At 45.7% G+C, this 23,276-nt stretch overlaps 1 protein-coding gene across 1 annotated transcript in view; it reads left to right on the top strand.

Annotated features, from left to right (window-relative positions):
• Positions 1-8,237, top strand: part of DAP (death associated protein) — a 61,237-nt gene extending 53,000 nt beyond the window's left edge. The window contains exons 3-4 of the mRNA XM_077116858.1: positions 4,698-4,740; positions 6,211-8,237. Of these exons, the coding sequence (XP_076972973.1) occupies positions 4,698-4,740; positions 6,211-6,324 (157 nt within the window). The 3' untranslated portion in view covers positions 6,325-8,237. The remainder of the gene's footprint in view (positions 1-4,697; positions 4,741-6,210) is intronic.
• The last annotated feature ends 15,039 nt before the right edge of the window (positions 8,238-23,276 follow it).

Genomic DNA, 23,276 nt, shown 5'->3' with positions numbered 1-23,276 from the left:
AAGCCCTTCTGTGGCACACGTGTGTGCACACATGCACGTTCCCACACATGGCTGTCAGCCTAAGTGTCACCTCAGCATCTGCATCAGTCCCTTCACGAAGTCGCCCCTCCCCAAGGATGTTTTAGCATGGCACCTGTTCCTTCCCGGCTCACATCATCATTTGTAGTTCTGTACTTGAGCACTTTGGCCGCTGCACTGCGCTGTGCTCTCCCTACAGGCACCAGCTCTCCTGCCCTCCGCTGCAGGCACACAGGAATGGCTCAGTCACTATTGAGGTGGGAGGGGATTGGGCAGTACCTCAGAACCGGCAGTAACCCACCATCCCATCAGAAGAGGAGCTGAGATGTCTGAGTTGGGGGGACCAAGAGCCCCGACCTAAGAGCCCGGTACCACATTCCTTTCCAGGCTCGGCTCTATGGTCGCACACGAGTTTCCAGCTCCTCCAGACTTTACTGCTTCGTCTATAAAATAGAGACAATACCTGCTTAGAGAGTTGGATGAGTTCCTAATTTAGTGCAAGTGCTATGTGTAATAAGTGCTATAGACACAAATGACATTTTTTCAAGGAAAAATCAATTATCAAGTCAGAAAGTAAATATTTAGGCAGATTTGAATATGTAATCCAGGCTGCTTGACTCTTGTATTACATTTAGATCACTTACTTTACAAACCTGTACCTCTAATTCATACATTTTAAACAGAACCTAAACAGACACTGCTGGTGACTGATCCTGTCCTGCAAAACAGAGGGGATCGGGCTGGTGGCTAAGATCAGGGCTCTGGGCTACCCTTGTTCGCAGTCTGGCTTCAACCCCCCACCCCACTAATCTACTGTGGGGCAAATTACTGAGCCACTCGGATTTACCGTTTCCTTGTGTGTACAAGGGAAATAATAGTTCCTACTTCATAGTGTGGCAAGCGTTGGATATAACAATTACATGTAAAGCACTCACTCAGCGCCTGTGATCAGTGAACAGATATTATCATCCAGGATCATTCCCCATCCTTTAGGGAAAGGAAAGAGCAAGCAGCACATTGAATCTGGGCACCCCCAACTTCCATATACACATCTCCCGCTGATATTTCCAGAGTGTATTTATAGGAAGAGGGGAAAGCCTTTGCAGATCATCTGAGTGAAGTTCCTTGAGCCAGATCAAAACTGCTAACGTGGAAATGATTCTGCTGGGTAGAACTGTTCTATAATGCCTTTGTTGCCGTTGTGTCTGCTTCAGTTGGATCAGGGATTTGGGTGGATTCTCCCTGATGCTTGGGAAGAAAGAGGCAGGCTATAAAGATGGGCGATAGACTCATTCCCACTTCTTGGATGAAGGAGGGGTCCTGCATTTTCCTATGGGTACAGAAGCTAGTGATCCCCCAGGGTTAAAGGAGAGGGAAGGACCCCCACCTAACTAGCCAGGAAGAGCAGAGCTGGCATAAGCAGCAGATGCCTGACCATGGGCGCTCCCTGCGGCCTTCACCAAGGAGCCAACATCAAGGTCCCCAGGCTGAGCTTGCTCTCAGTAGCCTGGGGAGAACCATATCTTCATTCCCAGGGGCAGAGCTGACTTGCAGGCACTGGGCTGCTTGGACACTGCTGGGCTGTCATGTGTGGGCCTGGGCATTGGCATGCACATGGGGAAAAGGCCTGAGTCAGCACATGTGGGACCCTCAGTGGTCAGAGTCAGTCTCGTTGACAATAGTCACAGCGTTACTTCATGCAGACAGCACTTCTGACACCTAATCCTGCCTGTCTGCAGTTTTCATGAAATGCTAATAGGGTATAAACCTTGTTCATAAAGGGAATGTACAGAATAAATACTAGGAAACTTGCGTTAAGGACAGGTGATCCCGTTAAGACTTGGATGTGGTCCTTAACTCTCTGCCATTAGCAGATGCAGTTGGCTGCAGAGTTCCAGGTGAGGAGCGGCAGTTTCTGCTGATCTAAAGGAAGTGCACAACTTTTATCCTGGCTGACACTGCCTTGGCCTGCAGTTCCTTTCAATTTCAATAAGTGTGGTCTTTTGAAATTGGAAAGGCCTGGGAAAGTGGGAGGACAGGAATAATATTCTTCATTGCCTTTGCTGAGATAAAGTCATGTTGCATCTTCAAAACAACATCTATCAGAAGACTTCCATCAGATTAAATACATTCTGAAAGCAGCTATCACAGTTTATAGAATCTTGGAAGTGTAGCTTGTCCTTTTCCTGGACCCTAATGGAATTTAAAATACTCATGTTTTGCAAATACTGCTTTGTGAGAGGACTCTACTGCAGTTTCCTTATGTGAATTTTCGCTTAAGCTACCTTGTCTTAAAGAGTATAGAAAGTGTTTACTGTGTAAGTGTCATAAACAATTGTTTGCCAATGTAGGATGTATTAATTGTGGATGGAAAAGGGCATTTAGACAAGAAATATTTAACCTGAAGTCCTTTTGGCCAAACTTGACAAAAGCCTGCAACTCAACATGTGCTTCGTGAAAGCAAGGGCTGTATGAAAAGAGCTGTTGCTGTTAGGTCATCTACTAGAGGCCAGCCTCTCCCCATCTTCCCACAGGTGACTGCCAAAGGGACTTAAAGTAGATTATGTCCTTCTTAGTTTTAGTGACATGAAGAAAACATGCTTGTAGGGATTCTTGAGTGAATTATCAGTATACATAGGTGCCGTGAAGATTTCATGTGGCAAGGAAGCTCGTTCCTAAAATGAGTTGCAGAGCTTGCTGGGATTTTAAAGCCAAATTAGGAGGGTAGAGAGCCTGGAGACCAGCCAGAGCTCTGTCTTAGGAGGAATGTTGACCTGGAGCCAACCAGGCCGAGCTCCTGCTGATGCTCCTGTGGACACTCGCTGATTCACCTCTCCAGCTAGATTAGACTGCATGTGCAACGTGACTCTTGAATGTTGCTGTGTGTTTTGTTTTTTGTTTTAAGTGCATTCTTAAAGCAAGAAACTCACCTGCAGATGTGCTGGCATGCAGGCTGCATCCTTATTTCTTTTGGTACCTTATTTCTTACTAGCACTGAACAGATGGAGGCATTTGAGAACAGCAGTGCAGGCTGCAGTCTTTGAGGGCTTAACGCCCCCCTCCCTAGCTCTACTGTTTGCCTGCAGCCTCTTCTGGCTGAAGCTGGCCACTGAGTCCATTTACTGCCCCGGCCTCTGGGCTAGGGGTGCACATGACAGCAAGAGTGATCTCCCCTTGTGTCCTCAGTCCCAATGCCGGGGCACCACCCTGCCGTATCCCTGGTACCATGCCCAGCAGAGTGAATGGGGGCCCACTGGAGCAGGGTGGTGGCATTGGGGTCACCAGACGGCACCACCTGCAGCCTCGGTGCAGCTCCCCAAGACACCATTGGACACCGGACAGGTCACTAATCTCTTGTTAGGTACTTTTTCTTGCTAGAATTACTCTCTGTGGATGACTTTCTCGTCAAGTTCTGGGGAGAAGGGTCCCTTAATTTTGTCTTTCAGAACCTTTACTTAGGGAAAAAAAGGAATTAACAGGGGAGGTAGTTGAAGCAATCACACACTGCTGATGCCAAAAGACGGTGTGCCTTAAGGAAGATACTACTGTATGATTAGTTATCGGAGGGGAACCATTCCTACTTCAGGCCTTCCTAGATCTGCCCAGCAGGACCAGTCTTTCGCAAACCTTTCCCTCCCACCTCCTCTCATTGCCCCCCCTAATCTATTGCTCTTGGGTCTCCTGACCTCTTTTCAAGGCATTTCTGGGGGACCTTCCCTGGGCTCTGCCTCAGGCTGTTTATGTCCTGATATTTCTAAACTATGATAAATGCAGCTATTTTTTTTTCAATGTACAAGAGTATATAATGATGTGGAAATAGGGTTACCATACTCTAAGTTCAGAGAGCAGATTACCCAACAATGTGTCTATTCTTGTCAGAAAAATAGAATTTCAACCAGAAAACAAGCATGCATATCCATAAAAGGAGAGGCTGGAAGGATAGCCAAAGCCTAAATAGTGGTTATCTCCCGGGGGCAGGGGAGTTAGAATTACAGGTGAGTTTAACTTTTTTGCTTGTGTGTTTGCTTTTTCAGCAGTGAGTGTGCATTATTTTTATATTCCATCCCCTCAGTGCCACTGACAGTTTTGGTGAGCTCAATATGAGTTAAGATGTGAGGCAGTAGCTTCACAGGGACTTTATGTTTATAATATCTGGAGATCCACAGAATACAGGAGATTGCTTTCACCCATTAGGAATTGCAAGGGAGTCGGGCAGTCTTTGAGGACACAAAGAAAGGGGAAGCTCGAGCCCCAAAATGAGGGCATACCTTTGTAGATCAAAGACAGGGCATCTCCATATTCACCCAGCACTACACGGCCCTTTACCACTCCAGGAAGACACCTACTTCCACAGTCTCGTTAAACCCAAGACACGAGTTACAACCCAAGTATTAATAAAAACAAAAACAAAGTGCTTTTAGCCAACTGCTGTTTGTTCCACTCTCTGTTTCCTCTCTCTCGCCCTTTGCCCTGGGCTAACTCCAGGAGAAGTAACAGGCCCCATAGCCTGGTTGTGGTGCCTCTTGGCACTTCCCATTCCCTCCTCTTTTCTTCTCAGGATGGCCAAATGGCCGGGGTTTATGCTCCGCTAAAACCCATCTCATCCACATCTGCATAGCCTGCTGTGCAATTCTGTCAACAGCCTGTTAAATCAGTATTTCTCCCTTCTTGTTTTCCAGCCCACCTAAACCCACCGTGTTCATCTCAGGTGTCATCGCACGGGTAAGAACCCCTCTCCCTCTGAGAGCTCGTAGTGCATGTGGGAGAGGCCGGTGCTCTCTGGAGTCCTTCTGTTTGTGTTAAGCTCCACCGAGAATGACTGAACAGCACCGTTCACCTCACAGGGCTCCAGCGTTCTCTTGGGTTTTTCATTTCCATGGAGCCTGTGTTTGTAGTTAGGGATTTATGAAATCATTCCTCATACGGAGCACACAGTCTGGACAGAATCTGAACTGATGCCAAAGAACCTTCCCCTTCTCCTTCCTCACCCAGATCCCTTCTCTTTGGGCGAAGCCAGGGACTGACAAACAGTGGCCTGTAGGCCAAGTGTTTTTGAATGACCCCTGAGCTAAAAATATTTGTATGTTTTTAAATAGTTGGGAAAAAATCACAATAAGAATAGCATGTCATGCTGTTTGAAAAGCATAGGAAATTCAAGTTTCAGTGTCCATGAAAACAGCATTATTGGCACTCTGCCACACCATTCATTGGTTTTGTCTATGGCTGCTTTTACACCATAGTGGCAGAGTTGAATAGTTGCATTTTAAAAAGTCTAAAATATTTACCATCTGGCCCCTTACAGAAAACGTTTGTCAACCCCTGGACTAAATAAACTCATGGATTTATTTAGTCATGGGTTGTCATCCCCTTTATCTCCAAGATCTCCAAGAGCCCCCACTTCTGGTGAGATCCAACATTTTGTTGTAACCACAGACCCCCTACTAGCAAACTACGGTTTGGAGTTAGCAGAGTTACAGCATCTAGGCTCTGTTGTTCCCAGCATATCCCAATTCCTCATCACATGATATCTAAATAAATGCCACTGAGGGGCCAGCTCACTGTTGGGGCACAGAGACTTTGAGAAAGATGAACAACATACCAACTACTTATGAAGAAATGAAGTGCCAGCCCAAGTCCAAGGTCACCTGCATGCCCATGCTTCTCGCCACCTGTCATGGGTCAGGCCCCAGTCCCAGCCTCATATCCCACCCATAGTGTAGGCAGGAGAACGCACGCTGGCTTGCTGCTCAGCCCTGTCCAGTGTGCTCCCTTCCTAGCCAGGCCCCTCAGTCAGACTCTGTGCCTAACTGTTTGTTGCTCCTAGCTCAAATGCTCACGTACTGTTCTGTCAGAAGAAGCTATCCAACATCCACCTGAGCCCCAAACGAGGTGTGCCATTGCCTGTATCTCCTGGCGTGGGCAGTGAGCACTCTCCCTTTTGAATGGCGTTGGACCTTGGGTGCCATCTTCAGCTTCCTGGTTCTGCCAGCTGTAGGCTCCCCAGGCCACTAACCACGAGGGGTACTCCTACCTGCTGAGTGGGCACTGTCCCCTCACCCCCTCACTGTACCCACTCACCCTGCAGGACGGCTGTATGAATACCAGGATGGGGCAGGAGGGGAGCTGCTTCATACACTAACCTGGTTGTCTGAAGTCTGCACTGACCAATTGTGCAACCCATGTCTCCCACAGGGTGACAAAGACTTCCCCCCGGCCGCAGCACAAGTGGCACACCAGAAGCCCCATGCTTCCATGGATAAGCACCCTTCCCCGAGGACCCAGCACATCCAGCAGCCTCGCAAGTGAACCAGTGTCCGGATCCTGGGCCCTCCCAGCAGCACCCCGGGCACTCCCACATTTGATATTTACCCAACCAAAGAACTGGCATCATCTTCGAAGTACTGCTCTATTGGGAGATCTAAGGCAAAGCAAAGGGCTCCTTCCTTTGCTTTAAATCTCCATATTTATAGAAATGAATCAAACCCCAAACCTTGTTTACATCCAGTCCTGGTTGGACATCATTCAAGGAAAGGACCACCCTACCCCTGTATCCTCCCCCACAGTTTGATCTAGAGGTGCCATTATCAAAATTTGCCAAGACCATAGTAAAGTGATGTTGTTAAAAGTTTAGCTTTAGTTCTGTTTTCAGTAATTGCCTTAAGTCCACACCTTTAATCCTAAGAACAATAGGGTACGAATTTGAAAGGAAAGATTAAGTTTAGAGGAGAAGGTCAATCATTTCAATCTTCTTAAAAAGAGGACAATAGTTTTAACACCTACTGGAGAGTAAGAAATAAGAGAGTTAATTAAAATTGCAGGTTTGGGGAAGGCAGAGTAGAAAAGGCTTTTAAACAGGCCATGGCAACACTGAATTCCCACCCCTGGGGTGCCTGCCAGGGTGATGCCAAGCCAAACACACAGGAAAGGCACAGCTTTCCTCTCAGAAAGCAGGAGAAAAGCACACATCTTTGAAGTGGCTGTTTTATTCCCAGAATCATCTTGCTGAAAAATCAGGATTTAGGCTGTTGGTTTAAAGGGAGTATTTCCAAAACGAGGTCTCTTGGTGTCAAGTCCCCAAGTTGGAGATTGCCTCGTTATGCAGAGGGGCTCTACCTGGGAAATGGGACAGGCATGTTTTTTGGTAAATCACATCCAGAGCCGCATTTGGGATCTTGAAATGATTGCTGACCAGGGTAGAGAAACAGATGTGCAGCTGATTCTGGGACACTTGAGCAAGGGAGTTGAAAGCATGTAAAGACCAGATAAAAACCTGCAGGGTTTATTAGGAAATCCCTTTTGTGTTGACACAACCTGGGGACATTAATTGCATTGGCAAATAGAAAGAGAGCATTCCATTTTTGCTAGAAAAACCCATTTTGTCAGTTGACCTAACTGTCCAGGACTCCTCTCACACTGCACAGTTGCCCGGGCCAGGTTCACTTGGAAATATCAGGCTGCCCACACTCCTCTGTACATTTCCTGCCTCAAGACATCCTAGAGTGCTCCAGGGATGGACAGTGGCTATAGTGTGTCCCGCTGGACAGGCCCAGGGCTCCTTCATCAGGTGCTGCAGCCTTCCAGAGCAGACACTTGGGGAGGGGCCACCCTGACCAGAGGCTTCTACAATTGTATTTGCTGCAGGGCTGCAGTGATGTGTGAGATTGTCATCACCACCAGCCTCTCTGGCCCTGTTTTCAAGCCCACATCTGCTGACTGGTCAAAGTAGCTGCAAACCTAGCCAGAGCCATCTCTGTCCCACTCCCTTGAAGCAGAAGCTCAGCACTGCTTCACACTTTAAAGATAATGTTTGCTTTCTCATTTAGTTGATGTACTGGAAGCTGGTGCAAAACTGGGTCCATCTCACATCATCAGGCCTCCTATTTCTTAGTCACTAAAACCTCAACCTAAGCTGACACTAGCTTTTGGTGACCCAGGCTTGTCCTGTGCACCCCTGGGAAGGAATTTTGCAGTGGCAATGGGGGAGGGACCAGCTGTGCCAGGCCAGGCCTGGGCAGTTACTGTGGCTTCTGTGCTCTGCGGTTCTGCAGCCAGGACTGCCAGGTCATCTCCAAAGGTACATCATTCAGGAACTTTCTACTCTTCCTAAATCACATCTGTGGGATCTTGATCACTGAATGCAAAATGTTTCCTTTGGTGAAGTTACCAATTCTTAGCTTCAAGAATAATGATATCAATAAAGCTCCTGCATTTCTTTTCAATGTTTTTCCTGATATTTCCAAGATCTCTGTCTTACCTTTTACTAAAGTTGCCAGGTGATTTCAGTAGAAATACTGTTACACTTATGTGACTGATGTTTTTACAAATTGTTTCCTGAACACCAAGCTGAAGTCCTGGCACCAGGCAACTCGGGTCTAATCATCTACTTTAAATGTCATAGAATGGAAAAGCTTAATATGTTGATTAGAACATCTTCCTTGGGCCCAGCCGCTGGCCATTGTGCTAGGCAGGCTCTTGGGGAACAGGCTTGACAGAGTATTTTAGTGGGAGACTTGGGCTCCTGTAAGCTGCTTTTGACGTGCAAAGCATTTGCTTTTATCCAAAGAACACCTGTGTCCCTTCTGAATATGGTGACTAAACAGTCGCAACTCTGAGCCTGGAGGTCTGGAGTCAGATCTTAGAATGCGAGCCGGCAGGGGACCCTTACCCATCAAGGACCCATCAAGGAAAGACAGGGTGCTGTATCTGCAGTGCCAGCGTCCCTGGCCTTTGGCCTTAAAATGCTCTCTTCGCATTGCTATTTATACTGTCGTGCCCATCTGCCTTGCCAGATGGGAATGAGGATCTTGCTCATTTTTGTATTGTATTTTGTATTGTGCAGCTCAGAGTTCATGCTCAATAAATAAATGGTGGTGGAGAGAAAGGCCAGCTCACAGCAGAGAGCCACCCAAAGCGGGCCACACTGTTAGCATCAGAGCCAGCTACAAACCAGAAAGTCCACACCAGTACTTTTCCAAAGAAACTTCGCCAGGAGAATGCCCTACCCACCACAGAGTTCACAACACAGCATCGCCGGCCACTGGCAGTCCAAGCCTGAGCACATGAGTGGGGAGAGGAGATGGCAGGGTGGGAGACAGGGGCTTTTGGGTTGTGGGCACTGTCTGATCCAGGTTCCAGGAGCTTGGGGGCTTGCAGCTTGATTTTACACCCTCCACACACAGTCTGTCTTTCTAGATCCCACTGCTCCTTTTTGGTGTTCCGTTGGCTGTGGTTGTCCCCATTTTACAGATGAGAAAAATGAAGCTCCACGTCCAGTGTCAAAAGTCAGTGTAAGCAAGTGGCAGAGCTGAGACGTGCATGCAGATTGTCTGACTTGTGACCAACGTCACAGCACCTCTTGCCTCTCCTGGCCTGTGGCTGTGGGGCCGAAGAGCAGAAAGCCCATGTAGGAAGAGATGTGGCCAGCACAGGATCAGAGAAGGCAGTTTTGATGTGAAGGGCAAGAGGGCCAAAATGATGCTGTGATTGCAAGCCTGGAGGGCCAGAGTGGTAGGGAAGGTACTGCTTTAGCTTCCTAGGCTCCTGAAGCAAATGCCATGAAATGGCTCGGGTTAAACAATGGGAATTTATTCACTCATGATTTTGAGACTGGGAAAATGTCCAAATCAACACATCATCAAGGTGATGCTTTCTTCCCAAAGACCGCAGCGTTCTGGGACTGGCTGCCAGCAATTCTTGGCTCCTCTGTCACATGGCAGAGCACATGGTTTCTGGTCTCTCTCAATGTTCAGCCCCTTGCTTCTTATGGGTTTCTCTGTCTGTCTGTCTATCTGAATTTCATTCCACTTATAAAGGACTCCAGTAATAGAGTTAAGACTCATCCCGAATGAAGTGGGTCACACTTTAACTGAAGTAGCCTCATTAAAAGGTCCTGCTTACAATGGGCTCACACCCACAGAATGGATTAAATTCAAGAACATTCTTTTAGTTTACCAAAGCTGCCAGAATGCAACACACCAGTGATGGACTGACTTTTAATAAAAGGGGATTTATTTCATTAAAAACATATAATTCTTCAGAGGAAAGGCAGCTAACTTTCATTTGAGGTTCTTTCTTACACGGGAAGGCACAGGGCAATCTCTGCTGGCCTTCTCTCCAGGCCTCTGGGTTCTAACAGCTTTCCCCAGGATGATTCCTTTCTGCCTCTTCAAAGGCCTGGCTGAGCTGCGAGGGCTGAGATGATGTATGCTGAACTGCTTGGGCTATGCTGTGTTGAGCGCTCTCTCATTTAAGCATCCAGCCAATTAATTCAAACATAATTCATTGCAGCAGGCACGCCTCCTAGCCTACTGCAGATGTAAACAGTAACAGATGAGTGTCACATGCCATTGGCTCATGTCCACAGCCACAGAACTAGGCACCTTCATCTGGCCATGTTGACACCTGAACCTAACTACCACAAACATGTTTTGTGGGGTACATACAGCTTCAAACCACTACACTCCACCCTCTGGACCCCCAAAAGATATGTTCTTTCTATATACAAAATATATTCATTCCATCACAATATCCCAAAAGCCTTAAGTAATTTCAGAAATAATGCTTAGTGCAAGTCTCATCATAATCGGTTGAGGGTGTGGTCTGTCCTAGGGCATAATTCCCCTCCCACTGTGGACTTATGAAACCTAAAGAGCAAGTTATCTGTTTCTGATAAATAAAGGGGGGACAGGTATAAAATAAACATTTCCATTTCAAAAGGGAAAAATTGGAAGGAAAAAGGGGTCATGCCCTAAACAATTCCAAAACTTTGCAGGGCATACTCCATTAGACTTCAAGATCTGAGGGTCATCTGTGGAACAATGTTTGTTCTCCTGGCCTGATGAAGCAACTGCCCCACACTTTGCAAGTGTTTGCCTAGCAGCCATGCTATCTTCAAAACACTGAGGTGACGGCTTCATCCTTTCCAAGCATCGGGGTGGTAGCCAAGCTCCCAGCAAACACTGGGGCACAGGCTGCACCCTCTCTGAGCACTGGGGTGGCAGCACTCCTCTGGAATCTCTAAGCACCAGGCAGACACCTCCTTTCGACATAAGAGTGGACCTGTTCTCTGAGAACACCACCCCTGGGCAGAGACTGAGGCATCCATGTGGCCTCCGTGCAGAGCCCCTGAGCAGGTTTGACAAGGTGAGAATCTGTTATGTACCCCAGAAAAGCCATGCTCTTGTAATCCAATCTTGTGGGTGAAGACTTATTATAGGTGGGGTTTTTGATTGAGTTGTTTCAATGGAGATGTGACCAACCCAGTTGTGGTGGGATCTTTTGATTAGGTTGTTTCCATGAAATTGGGACCCCAACCATACAAGGTGGTCTTGATCCTTTTATGGAGTCCTCTATGAAGAGAATAAAAAGGCAGAAAACAGAGAGAGTTCAGAGCCAACCCAGAAAGCAGAAAGATGAAACCAGGACACAGGTGTTTGGAAACAGCTCAGATAGGAGGCCACCGGAACCAGGAGATAAAACAAAGCCAAGGAGGGGGTGCATGGGTGGTTCCGTGGTAGAATGCATGCCTTCCATGCCGGAGACCCGGGTTCAATTTCCGCACCATGCACTCCCCACGCCCCCCCAAAAAATACAAAGCCAAGTAGCAAAGGGCCAGTAGATGTCGCTGTGTACCTTCCCATGTGACCGAGAAATCCTGGACGTGATTGGCCTTTCTTGAGTGAAGGTGTCCTCTTGTTGATGTCTTACTTTGGACATTTTCATGGCCTGAGAATTGTAACTTATAACTTAATAAATTCCCTTTATAGAATCTGATCCATTTCTTTCTTTATATTGCATTCTGGCATCACTAGCAAGCCAAAACAGTTGGACAAGCTGCAAGTTGGTAATTCCAATGAAAGCGAAGTTGAATTCCCCAGGGGAAGCTGGCTAGCTGAAGTAGAGGCTGATATTTTTCCTTCTGACTTCTGAAATCTTCAGGTCTGGCTTTAAGAGCTCCAACTGACTGGATGAAGAGAGTCCCCACACTGCTGAGGGCAAGCTCTTTTGTTGATTGTAGATTCAGTCAACCACAGATGCAATCAAGTGCCTATAGATGCAAAGCCATCTAGAAAATACCCTTACAGTAGCAGTCAGGCCAGTGCTAGCTTGACCAAACAGCAGGACACCATGACCCAATCAAATTGACAAAATACAGAAGAGAATGTGGAGTGGGGCAAACTTTCAGAAACACAAATGGGAACAGAGAAAGTGTCAGACAAGGGAAGGTTAGAGAGGCAAGCCAGAAGAGTGTTAGGTCATGGAGTTCTGGAAAGTTCCAGAAGAAAAGACATAAAGATTGAGGAGGATCTGGAAATAAAGAGAGGCAGTGGGATTCCAACACCAAGAGACCCATTAACCCAGGAGCAAACAAGCAGAGAGAGAGGAACTCAGATTTTACAGGCATAATAAGGTGCGGCATGGCAGCAAATAGAAAAGCTGCTCTTTCCAGAAGTTTGTCCATAATGAGAAGGTGTAGCTGGAAAGGAAGGTAGTTTTGAAGAAAGCATCATTTTTAGCATGAGCTAAAGGGAGACTTGAGCATGCTTGTGATGATTTAATGCAGGAAAAAAGGGAAGAGATATTAGTTGATGGCAAAGCTGGTGGAGCCAAAGAGTGGCTGAATCATGGGCCAGCACCAAAGGTGCACCTTGAGAAAAAGGCAAGAGAACCAGAACAGAAGCAGATGGATTTGGGAAAGCCAGAGCAAGGTCAGGAGGAGGACAGCTGGAGGCACTTACTTCAGATGCATACACTCAGCATGCATCTTCTCAGCAGAGAAGGCCTTGGGCAATGAAAGATGGGGAGGTGAGAGTAACACAGGGCCAAATAAAGATGAGAAAAAATTTGTCTGAGCCTCAGAAAGAATGAGTTGAGAAAGAATGAGTAGAATGACTCTGTAGTTGACTCGTTCCACTCAATCTTAGGACTTTTCTAGCCACGATCATGAGGACCAGCAAATGTCACCATGTGCCTTCCCATGTGACAGAAGAACCCTGGATGCCAGAAGCCTTTCCTCAAAGAAGGTATCTCCCTCTTGATGCCTAAATTTGGACATTTTCATGGCCTTAGAACTGTACATTTTTAACCTAATAAATCCCCCTTGTAGGAGCCAATCCATTTCTGGAATACTGCATTCTAGCAGCTTTAGCAAACCAAAATTGTGTGTGCTCCTGGCACGGCATCTGGGGAATAGAAATTCTTGGTCAATGGTGGGCATTATCGGTAGAAACAGGGTTCATTCTTGTCATTCACTGACTGGCAGAGTGGGGCTGGGGGGGTTTGCTAAGGACTCTCAGGGTGCGCTAAGAGCCATGTGGGGCCCACAGGTCAGTGAGGCTGGCTTGTACCTCCTGCTCCTACTTCCCCACCCCCCACCCCCATTTCTTGGGTTCATATCACCCCAGTGCAAAGCTCAGCCTCTTAAATTTTACAAGTATTAGTGAAGTGTTTCAAGGCTTGAGGGGTTTTGGAGAGAAACTCAGCACCTTCCTGGACCCCCCTCCCATCAAACTGCTGCCCAGTGGATATGTAGTCTCTGTATACTACCCCTGGGGGCAGCCTGAGAAACAGACACTGCCCCCCACCCCCAGCCAGCACTAGGCCCCTGAGAGACCTACTGCTGCCCTGCCCTATCCTGCCATGAGGGGTCAGCCCGGCTCCTGGAGACTGTGGGCAGGAAGTCATATCCCACCCGCTACCCGCTACCCTCTCATCCAACTGGAGAGGTGAGAAACCCTGTGACGATTCCTCTCTTTGGACCCAGCTGCCTCTCTCTACCAGGTTTAGGGAGTTGGGCAGAAGCCATATTAAAATTTATCCTTGTCTTCCTCGGCTGCCTCGAGCCTATATCTATGAATGGAGACCCACCCATTTCAAAGCCTACTTCCAATGAGAATCTGTCTCTGGTGGGGTTCACGCCTGCAGTCATCTGTGCCCAGGTGGTGCAAGCCCAAGTTCCCTGAGACCTTGCACAGCTTGCTTTTCTCTCTCTGTGCCTCGTTTTATCACCAAGAAATAGGGAAGCTTCCAGAACCCCTCTGATGGGGCTGTGTGGGTATTAAAGCCCCTCACATGCAGTAAATGTGCCATAGAACTTAATTTGGCATCATTGTATGACTTTCGTGGGGCTGCTGTAATGACCTATCACAAGCTTGGTGGCTTCAACAGCAGAAGTTTCTGGAGACCAGAAATTTGAAATCAAGGATTCAGCAGGGCCTGGCTCTCTGACAGCTCTAGTGGAGAACCTTTCCTCGCCTCTGCCAGCTTCTGGTGTTTGCCGGCCATCTTGGTACTCCTTGGCTTGGAGACCCATCCTTGGTATTCTTTGACCTGGAGACCCATCCTTGATGCTCCTTGGCTTAGAGACTCATCTGTGGTTCTCCTTGAACCTGGAGACCCATCCTTGGTGCTCCTTGACTTGGAGACCTATCCTTGGTGCTTCTTGGCTTGGAGACCCATCCCTGGTGCTCCTTGGCTTGGAGACCCATCACTCCAGAACCCATGCCACCATTATATGGGCTTTCCCCTGTGTCTGTTGGTGTCTCTGTTCTCTCTTCTTATAAGGGTCCCACTCACGGGGTTAGGGTTCCCCCAATCATGTGACCTCATCTTAACTTACTATATCTGCAAAGACCCTATTTCCATTCTGAGGTTCTAAGTGGAGGTGAATTGGGGGGAGGAGGGGAGAGACATAATTTAATCCAGCACAGCCATTATTGTTGTTTTTGTTAATTTAAGCTCAGAAGCAGTGAGGCCATGAGATTCCACCTAATTAAAGCAAATCCAGAGAAGACACTGAGGAGCAGGTGAAGAGGCAAAAGCATTCCAAATGAGCTTCTTAAACACAACCCAGGGTTACATTCCTAATATTTAATTCCTAATTAAAGTGCACACACAACCCTGAACTTAGTGCTTGCCCTGATTCTATCAGAAGACTGGGTGTAGCGCAGAGTGAACCCCCAAAGAGGGCAGCTGTGGGGCATAAAACCTGCTCCCTCTCCCTCCGCCACCACCCCACTCCCAGCTTAACCAAGACCCTGGCTGTGTGATGCCAGGATAACAGTGAATGAATGACACGGAGAGCTCAGGCTCACCCAGGTGAGTGCCGCAGAGAAAGGACAGGGCCAAGGGGGCTGGGGCAAGGTAGACCCAGCAGGTTGTGAATTATTTGATCATCTTAAATCCTCTGCCCCTGCCTGAACGGCCTAGTGTTCTGCTGTTCTGCAGCTTTTCAAACTTGACCCACTGCTGTGGTTAAATGTTTCTTTCCCAAACCCCAAACCTAACTTTTTCCCCCCAGACTTGCCATCCTGCTGGCCTCTGCAATATAAAACAGAAACAAACAAACAAACAAAAAACAGGCTTTTTGTGACCCTCCCAGGAGGCCGTGGAGAGCCGTATGCTCCTGGAGAGCAGAGAGGGCTGGGGGCTGGGGGCTGGGGGGTTTGGCTGCTAACCAGGAGCTGTGAGTACTTGAAATGGCCTCACCTGAGTTCGTTTCAGCTCATTTTCCTTGGGGTCCTCAAGGCACCATGGAACAGTTTTTACTTTAACCACGTTAAAGGATCTTGACAACATTCTTTCTATTTATCATGCCCTTGCAAACAGGCTTTCTGAAATATAATTAAGGGCATTCATAAAAGGAGAAAATAATTTTCCCTTCAGCTTCCTCTTTAACCCTAAATATTATTATAAATCTAACTACCGTGCTTTCAGAAAAAAAATTCAAACCTGTCACCTGGCAACAACCTATCATGAACTGCTGTGAAGACCTGGTACAACCTGGAGGATTCGAGCTGCACGGAGCAGACTGAATGAAGTTTCGGCTACATTTCAGCATCGTCATTCTGTGTAGCCCAGGGTCCCTTAAAGGAGAACGTCTAAAATTCTGTAGCACAAGGATTTGGTTTTCTGTGGAAATTACCAGAAACCCACTTACCACATTCTTTAGAGACATGCTGAAACACGGAATGTGTGTAGGGTACTGTAAATAGTTCATGAGTCAATTTGGCCAGGTTCTGGCATCCAGTTGTTTGGTCAAACCAGCACGGGCCTAATTGTTACTGTGAGGATATTTCATCAATTAAAATCCCTAGTCCCTCAGTTGCATCTATGGCTGATTGCATCTACAATCAACAGAGGAAATTACCTTCAGCAAAGAGAGGTTTCAGTCAATCAGCTGAAGGCCTTAAAGGGAAGGCTGCTGATTTTAGCAGTCAGAAAAAAGAATCTCTACCTCTACTTCAGCCAGCCAGCCTCCCCTGGGGAGGCTTCATCAGAGTTTCCAACTTGCAGGCCTGCCCTATGGGATTCAGGCTTGCCAATCCCCACAGTGATATGAACCAATTCCTATAATAAAGCTCCTTATATTTACATATATTTTTGTATCTCCTGTCAGTTCTCTTTCTCTAGAGAACCTCAATACAAGTACTTATAATGATTTTCCTAATCTGTAAGGGGCGGTTCTCACCTGGGGCACTCTGGCCCCCTCAGGGGACATATGCCAATGTCTGGAGTCTTCTCAGTTGCCATAACTGGGAGGGCTGTGCTAATGGATAATATTTAGTGGATAGAAGCCAAGGATGCAGCTAAATATCCTACAATGCACAGGACAACCCAATGATAGAGAATTTTCCAGAGTAACTCCCATGGGCCCAGTTCTAGAAGCCTTTGATGGTTAATAATGCAATTAAATAACTAAGCCAAGTTCTCCTCATCCCAGAATCTAGAAGAAATACTACATGTGTTTCTATGACAAGGATACATTTAGCGGAAGCAGCTAAATCAGCTCAAGCTTGCGTTTGCTTTTCAGTTCCTGAAACGAAAAGTAGAAAATTGTTATAATGCAGAGTTGCTCCTAGATGCAGTGGGAAATTTTATATAAACCCTGTCTTCTCCTTCAGGGAGAGTATGCAGTGGTTCTACGACATACTGGTTGTTTTTGCAGTCACTGACACAAAGGAGAGCAGAGATAAATGTCCTTTGGCAGCTTACCCAACACACTCCCCTAGTCCAGGCAGGACACGCACAAGGGCTTCTGTTTGGCTATTTAAAGTCTCCCCTACTCTCCCCCCGCCCCCCAAAAATGTATATGTATATATCCAGAAGCCTCTTTCCAAGCAATTGCAGCCCGTTTTCCAAAATGTACCGTGTGTGCCTCAAGCTGATTAACCTCAGAATTATCGGTATACACAGCACTGAGGAGAATGGCTACAGAGGAAAATAAGTATCTTTGTGTGGAGCAAGCAGCTGAACATAAAATGGAGGGGAAAGAAACTTGTGCCAGTCAAAGCTCTTCTTCAGCAGGGACCTTGTACCCCTGTCTCCTAGCAGAGTCCCTCCACACTCTACCCAGCCCCGCCGTCGCAGTTCCTCAACAAAGCCTTGCTTCTATCACAGGAGAAAGAGGCGTGATATCTTATAGAAAATGGCCAATCTTAACCCTGACACTTACCCATAACTCCAAGCTAATTAGATTCTAGATTTGAAACTCTGGCATCCTTTATATCCCTTAGGCACTGAAGATGTTCAGTTTAGCTGATTCTGCCTTTAGCTATAACATAGACCCCTAGACCACATCACAAGGTATATAAAGACAAATTTTGAGCATTGGATGAAACAGAACTCTACAAAAGTCACATGCTTTATCACAAACATCTTCATCTTCTATACCAACGATAACCCCACCTCCTGTCTGTCACTTGGCTAGAAATTTTCAAGTTCAATCACTTCTTAAAAGCACTAGTTCAGGGTGCTGTCACTCACTGGGGAAGCCCTGGGTGGTGAAAGAAGTCATTTGGTACAAATAAGCAGCACTTTCTATTAGGCTAACAATCATCGCAATTCTGGTTAACAAAATCAGACATTGTTTCATACCAGAAATGAGAAAGGTTAGAAGCTTCGCAAAATGTTTGTGTTCCACAGATCTTCTGAAGATATTTGTAATATGGAACCAGGGCAGTGTGGGTGAACATCCTCCCAGGACCCGTGGCCATTGTGAGAAACCACTTCTCAGGCAGGAGTAAGCTATGCCCAAGAGGACAGATTTTAGAAGTGGAAAAAAATCACTGAACAAAACAACAATCACAAAAAGTAAAATAAAACAAAGCCCAAGAAACAGTGTTTCGAGTAGCAGTAAGTCAGACATTCATAAGTCATACTGAGGAAAACACCTTCTATTACTTTATGATGTCACTTTTTATATATTTAAGAGTCCTAACATGGTGCTAGACCCATCACGCCAATTAAAACAGCTGAGGAAGTCCCTCATATATTTACTGTTTGGGTTTCTCTGCCTTAACATTAGTTTTTTTTTTCTATTTAAGCCAGGAAACAGCAACAGCAAAACAAAAAGGATTATTACTTTGCAGGCAAAAAATGTTGTAATGTCGAAGAAAAAGAATTGACCTATTCAATAGATAAGTATTTTCCAGGACACTCAGATAGCCTGAACATAGTAAGACAATGATTAATGAACATTTACTAATGAATACTTTGTTCAAACCATATAAACTTAATCAGAGTTATAGTATCTTGCGTCAATCACAAAGGCAACAAAGTGAACAGATATCCTACTGGAGGAGACTCAGCCTGAATCATCATCATTATTACTGCCATTATCATCACCCTCACCATTATCATCATCATCACCGCCATTGCCTTCATCATCACCATGGCCTTCATCATCACCATCATCATTTCTGCCATCAAAATCATCACCATCATCACCATCACCTTCATCATCATCTTCGTCATCATCACTGTCATCACCATCATCATCACCATCACCATCATCACTGTCATCACCAGTACCCTCATCACCATCATCCTCATCATCAACACTATCATCCCCATCATCATCACTGTCCTCACCATCTTCACCATCACCATCATCGTCAGCATCACTGTCATTGCCATCATCACCATCATCACCATCATCACCATTACTATCATCCTAACAATTAATGAGCACTTTCTATGTGATAGATATTCAAAGCATTCCTATATGGTAGACATTGTGTTCTGGTTTGCTAGCTGCTGGAATGCAATATACCAGAAACGGAATGGCTTTTAAAAAGGGGAATTTAATAAGTTGCTAGTTTACAGTTCTAAGGCCGAGAAAATGTCCCAGTTAAAACAAGTCTATAGAAATGTCCAATCTAAGGCATCCAGGGAAAGATGCCTTGGTTCAAGAAGGCCAATGAAGTTCAGACTTTCTCTCTCAAGTGGAAGGGCACATGGCAAACACAGAGTTTCTCTCTCATCTGGGAAGGCACGTGGTGAACACGGTCAGGGTTCCTCTCTCATCTGAGAGGGCACATGGCGAACACAGCATCATCTGCTAGCTTCCTCTCCCAGCTTCCTGTTTCATGAAGCTCCCCAGGAGGCATTTTCCTTCTTTATCTCCAAAATGCTGGCTGATGGACTCTCTGCTTCATGGTGCTGCAGCATTCTCTGCTCTCTCCGAATCTCCTTCATTCTCCAAAACATTTCCTCTTTTATAGGACTCCAGAAACTTCTCAAGACCCACCCAAATGGGTGAAGACATGTCGTCACCTAATCCATCTTAACAACCACTCTTGATTAAATCACATTTCCAGGGAGATGTTCTGATTACTGTTTCAAACATACTGTATTGAATAGGGATTATTCTGCCTTTATGAAATAGGATTTTGATTAAAACATGGCTTTTCTAGGGGACACACATCCTTTCAAACCTGCACACATTGCTATTATTGCTTTTCCACAGATGTGTAAACTGAGGCTTAGTATGGTAAAGTAATTCTCTTAATTCATATAGCCAGAAGGTGGTAAAGCTAAAATCCATCTGACACCAAGCTCTATGCTTTCCACCACCAATCTGAAGGTGCAGGTTTCCACTCTTGGTCCCTCACCACTATAATTCCCATCCCCACCCTATGCCAACCCAGGCAATCTCTGGTGCCCTCTCCCACCCCACAAAGGAACTCAGATGTTCCTCTGACTACATGGCTCCCACCAACCAGCATAAATCATCCAAGTGGACGTAGGACCTGAGAGTGGAAGGAGTAGCTAGGCCCTCTTGTTGTCAAACATACAGATCAATCAAACAAGGTCTCAGACATCCAGAAGCCCTAATATCAGGATGGGTAACATGAGAGAAATATGAAACCCATTCTTCTTGAAGGTATTCCCTGGGCCAGATCATGAGAGGGAGGAGATCTTTGAAGACTAGACTTAAGAGCTGTTTCCACTGGGTTGAAATCAACTCTAAGCTCTAGACCCAGTCTCTTCAGCACCAAATAGGACCTTCCTTCCCTATGCATATTTTGATGGTGCTGATCTCCAGCAGGGTTGGAGGAGGGAATGAAGAAGAAAAATTTCTGTGGGGTGAACAGGTCTAGAACAGCAAGGGTCTGCAGAAATTGGGTGGTCAAGAGGACAGAACCTCCTCCTTCTTATCCCCTAGGAGATAATTGAAAGCAGAAGTCCCACAGAAGAAATTGACTTTCTACTGCTTTGCTTCAGGGACTCCAGTTGCTACCCAGTAGCCATTCCCCTCTTCCTCTTTGATAATGTAGTTCCATTTACACATGCAATGAGCCCAATTCTATGAGTCCATTTTCCAACCTAACAACTAGGTGCAGTCACATGACTGAGCACCAATGAATAGGATATAATCTGATGAGGGAACTGACACTCCAGATCATTTGCTCTGTCTTGCCCCTCACCCCTTCTTCCTGTCTGCAAAATAAGTGTGATAGCTTGTATGCCAGAAGCCAGCTTGAATCATGAGGCAAACTGAGAGGATGAAAGGCCCTGTCAAGGATTTCAGAGCAGAAGGATGAAAGAAGCCTGAGTTCCTGAAGACAGTAACACCACCATGGCAGCACCCAGACTCACTTAGCTCAGAGAAACAGACTTACATATTTACGACCCTCTTTTCTTGCACACAACAGAGTTCAAAACACAGACAGTGGAGCTGGACTGCCTGGGGTTTATCTCAGCACCCTCACCACTAGGGCTGAGACCTTGATCAGGCGACTTGACCTCTCTGTATCTCAGTTTTTCCATCTGCAAAGTCCAGAAAACCCTGTTTTTTCTGTGCTTGCCACAGAGTATGCATAGTAAAAATCTTTACAAGGGTGAGTGATGATGATGATGATGACAATGATGATGAAGATGATGATGACAGTGATAACAATGATTATCTTTATTGGGTTTTCTGATTTATTCAACTGAACCTAAACCCTCCTGGTACACACCCTCACATAGTCAATGAGGGGTGGTTTTACCTTAAACAAAGGAGTCACTATCAGTCCCCTCACTCTTTCAGGAGCTGCTCATAGAGTCTATTGGGTCAGGAAATTAGAGGTGACTTTCCAAGGAGGCATTCACTTGCAAAATACCTGTGACCTGTTCAGTAACTACCAGATTAAATTTTGCCAAGTTAGCAACCAAGTTTTGGAAAATAGAGGAAGGGAGGGAGGAGAGATCACCCCAAGACTGAGGAACAGGGACAATGCCCAGAGTGGAGCACAGATGCCTAAATTGGGAAAGGTCGGTGATGTTGTCCTGGCTCTGCCTAATATGACCGACTCATGCCCCACCGCTCCTAAAACCTTCATAAAACCTGCATCCCTAAGTGTTAGAGACAAGCTCCTGGTTCTTTTTGTAGATCTGCTGTTTTCTCTGCATCTACAATCACAGCATGGTCTAGCTCTCTCTTCCCTAGCTCTAACCCTGAGTATGTGGACAGGAGTCTGAGCTATGGCAGCCAGGCCATTGTTTTGGGGGTACAATAGCAGTGTGACAGGGCTGAGAGCAAAGGCTCCTACTACTATGTGGAATCCCACCCTTCCTCTTTGCCTTGCTTTTCTCCCACTTTCCAGGCCCACTAGTGTCAAGGATATGGACAGAATGGAATCTGATACTGGTTGACCCAGAAGCCAGGGACACCAACAATCCTATGGGAAGCAGAAGAAAGGACCCCGCCATGAAATGCCATGTGGTCCCCTTGGCCCCCCATTTCTTTATGGAGAAGCCCCGAGGGTTGGGAGGACTGCTTTTCTATATCTAGTCTAAGCAGGAAATCTCAATTAGATGCCCTCATATACTTTTAGTGTAGTCTAGGAGACAGAGGAAGTTGGGGCAATAGCTTTAGTGTAGTCTAGGAGACAGAGGAAGTTGGGGGGGGGACGTGACATGCATTTCTCAACCCTGATTTCTTGAACTATCTTGTGTGTCCTTAACTTTTTTTTATTAATTAAAAAAAAAATTAACTAACACAACATTTAGAAATCATTCCATTCTACATATGCAATCAGTAATTCTTAATATCATCACATAGATGTATGATCATCATTTCTTAGTACATTTGCATCGATTTAGGAAAAGAACTAGCAAAACAACAGAAAAAGATATAGAATGATAATATAGAGGAAAAAATAAAAATAATAATAAAAACAAAAAATAGAAAAAATATATAAAAAAGGAAAAAGAAAAAAAACAAAAAACCCAAACAAACAAACAAACAAACAAAAAAACTATAGCTCAAATGCACCTTCATTCAGTGTTTTAACATGATTACTTTACAATTAGGTAGTATTGTGCTGTCCATTTTTGAGTTTTTGTATCTAGTCCTGTTGCACAGTCTGTATCCCTTCAGCTCCAATTACCCATTATCTTACCCTGTTTCTAACTCCTGATGGTCTCTGTTACCAATGACATATTCCAAGTTTATTCTCAAATGTTGGTTCACATCAGTAGGACCATACAGTATTTGTCTTTAAGTTTTTGGCTAGACTCACTCAGCATAATGTTCTCTAGGTCCATCCATGTTATTACATGCTTCATAAGTTTATCCTGTCTTAAAGCTGCATAATATTCCATCGTATGTATATACCACAGTTTGTTTAGCCACTCTTCTGTTGATGGACATTTTGGCTGTTTCCATCTCTTTGCAATCGTAAATAATGCTGCTATAAACATTGGTGTGCAAATGTCCATTTGTGTCTTTGCCCTTAAGTCCTTTGAGTAGATACCTAGCAATGGTATTGCTGGGTCGTATGGCAATTCTATATTCAGTTTTTTGAGGAACCACCAAACTGCCTTCCACAGTGGTTGCACCATTTGACATTCCCTCCAACCCTGGATAAGTGTGCCTCTTTCTCTGCATCCTCTCCAGCACTTGTCATTTTCTGTTTTGTTGATAATGGCCATTCTGGTGGGTGTGAGATGATATCTCATTGTGGTTTTGATTTGCATTTCTCTATAATGAC

The sequence above is a fragment of the Tamandua tetradactyla genome, chromosome 9, assembly GCF_023851605.1.
Source record: "Tamandua tetradactyla isolate mTamTet1 chromosome 9, mTamTet1.pri, whole genome shotgun sequence".
Taxonomy (NCBI): Eukaryota; Metazoa; Chordata; class Mammalia; order Pilosa; family Myrmecophagidae; genus Tamandua; species Tamandua tetradactyla.
The sequence above is the reverse complement of the archived record's forward strand: the minus strand, read 5'-3'. Positions and strand labels throughout refer to the sequence as shown.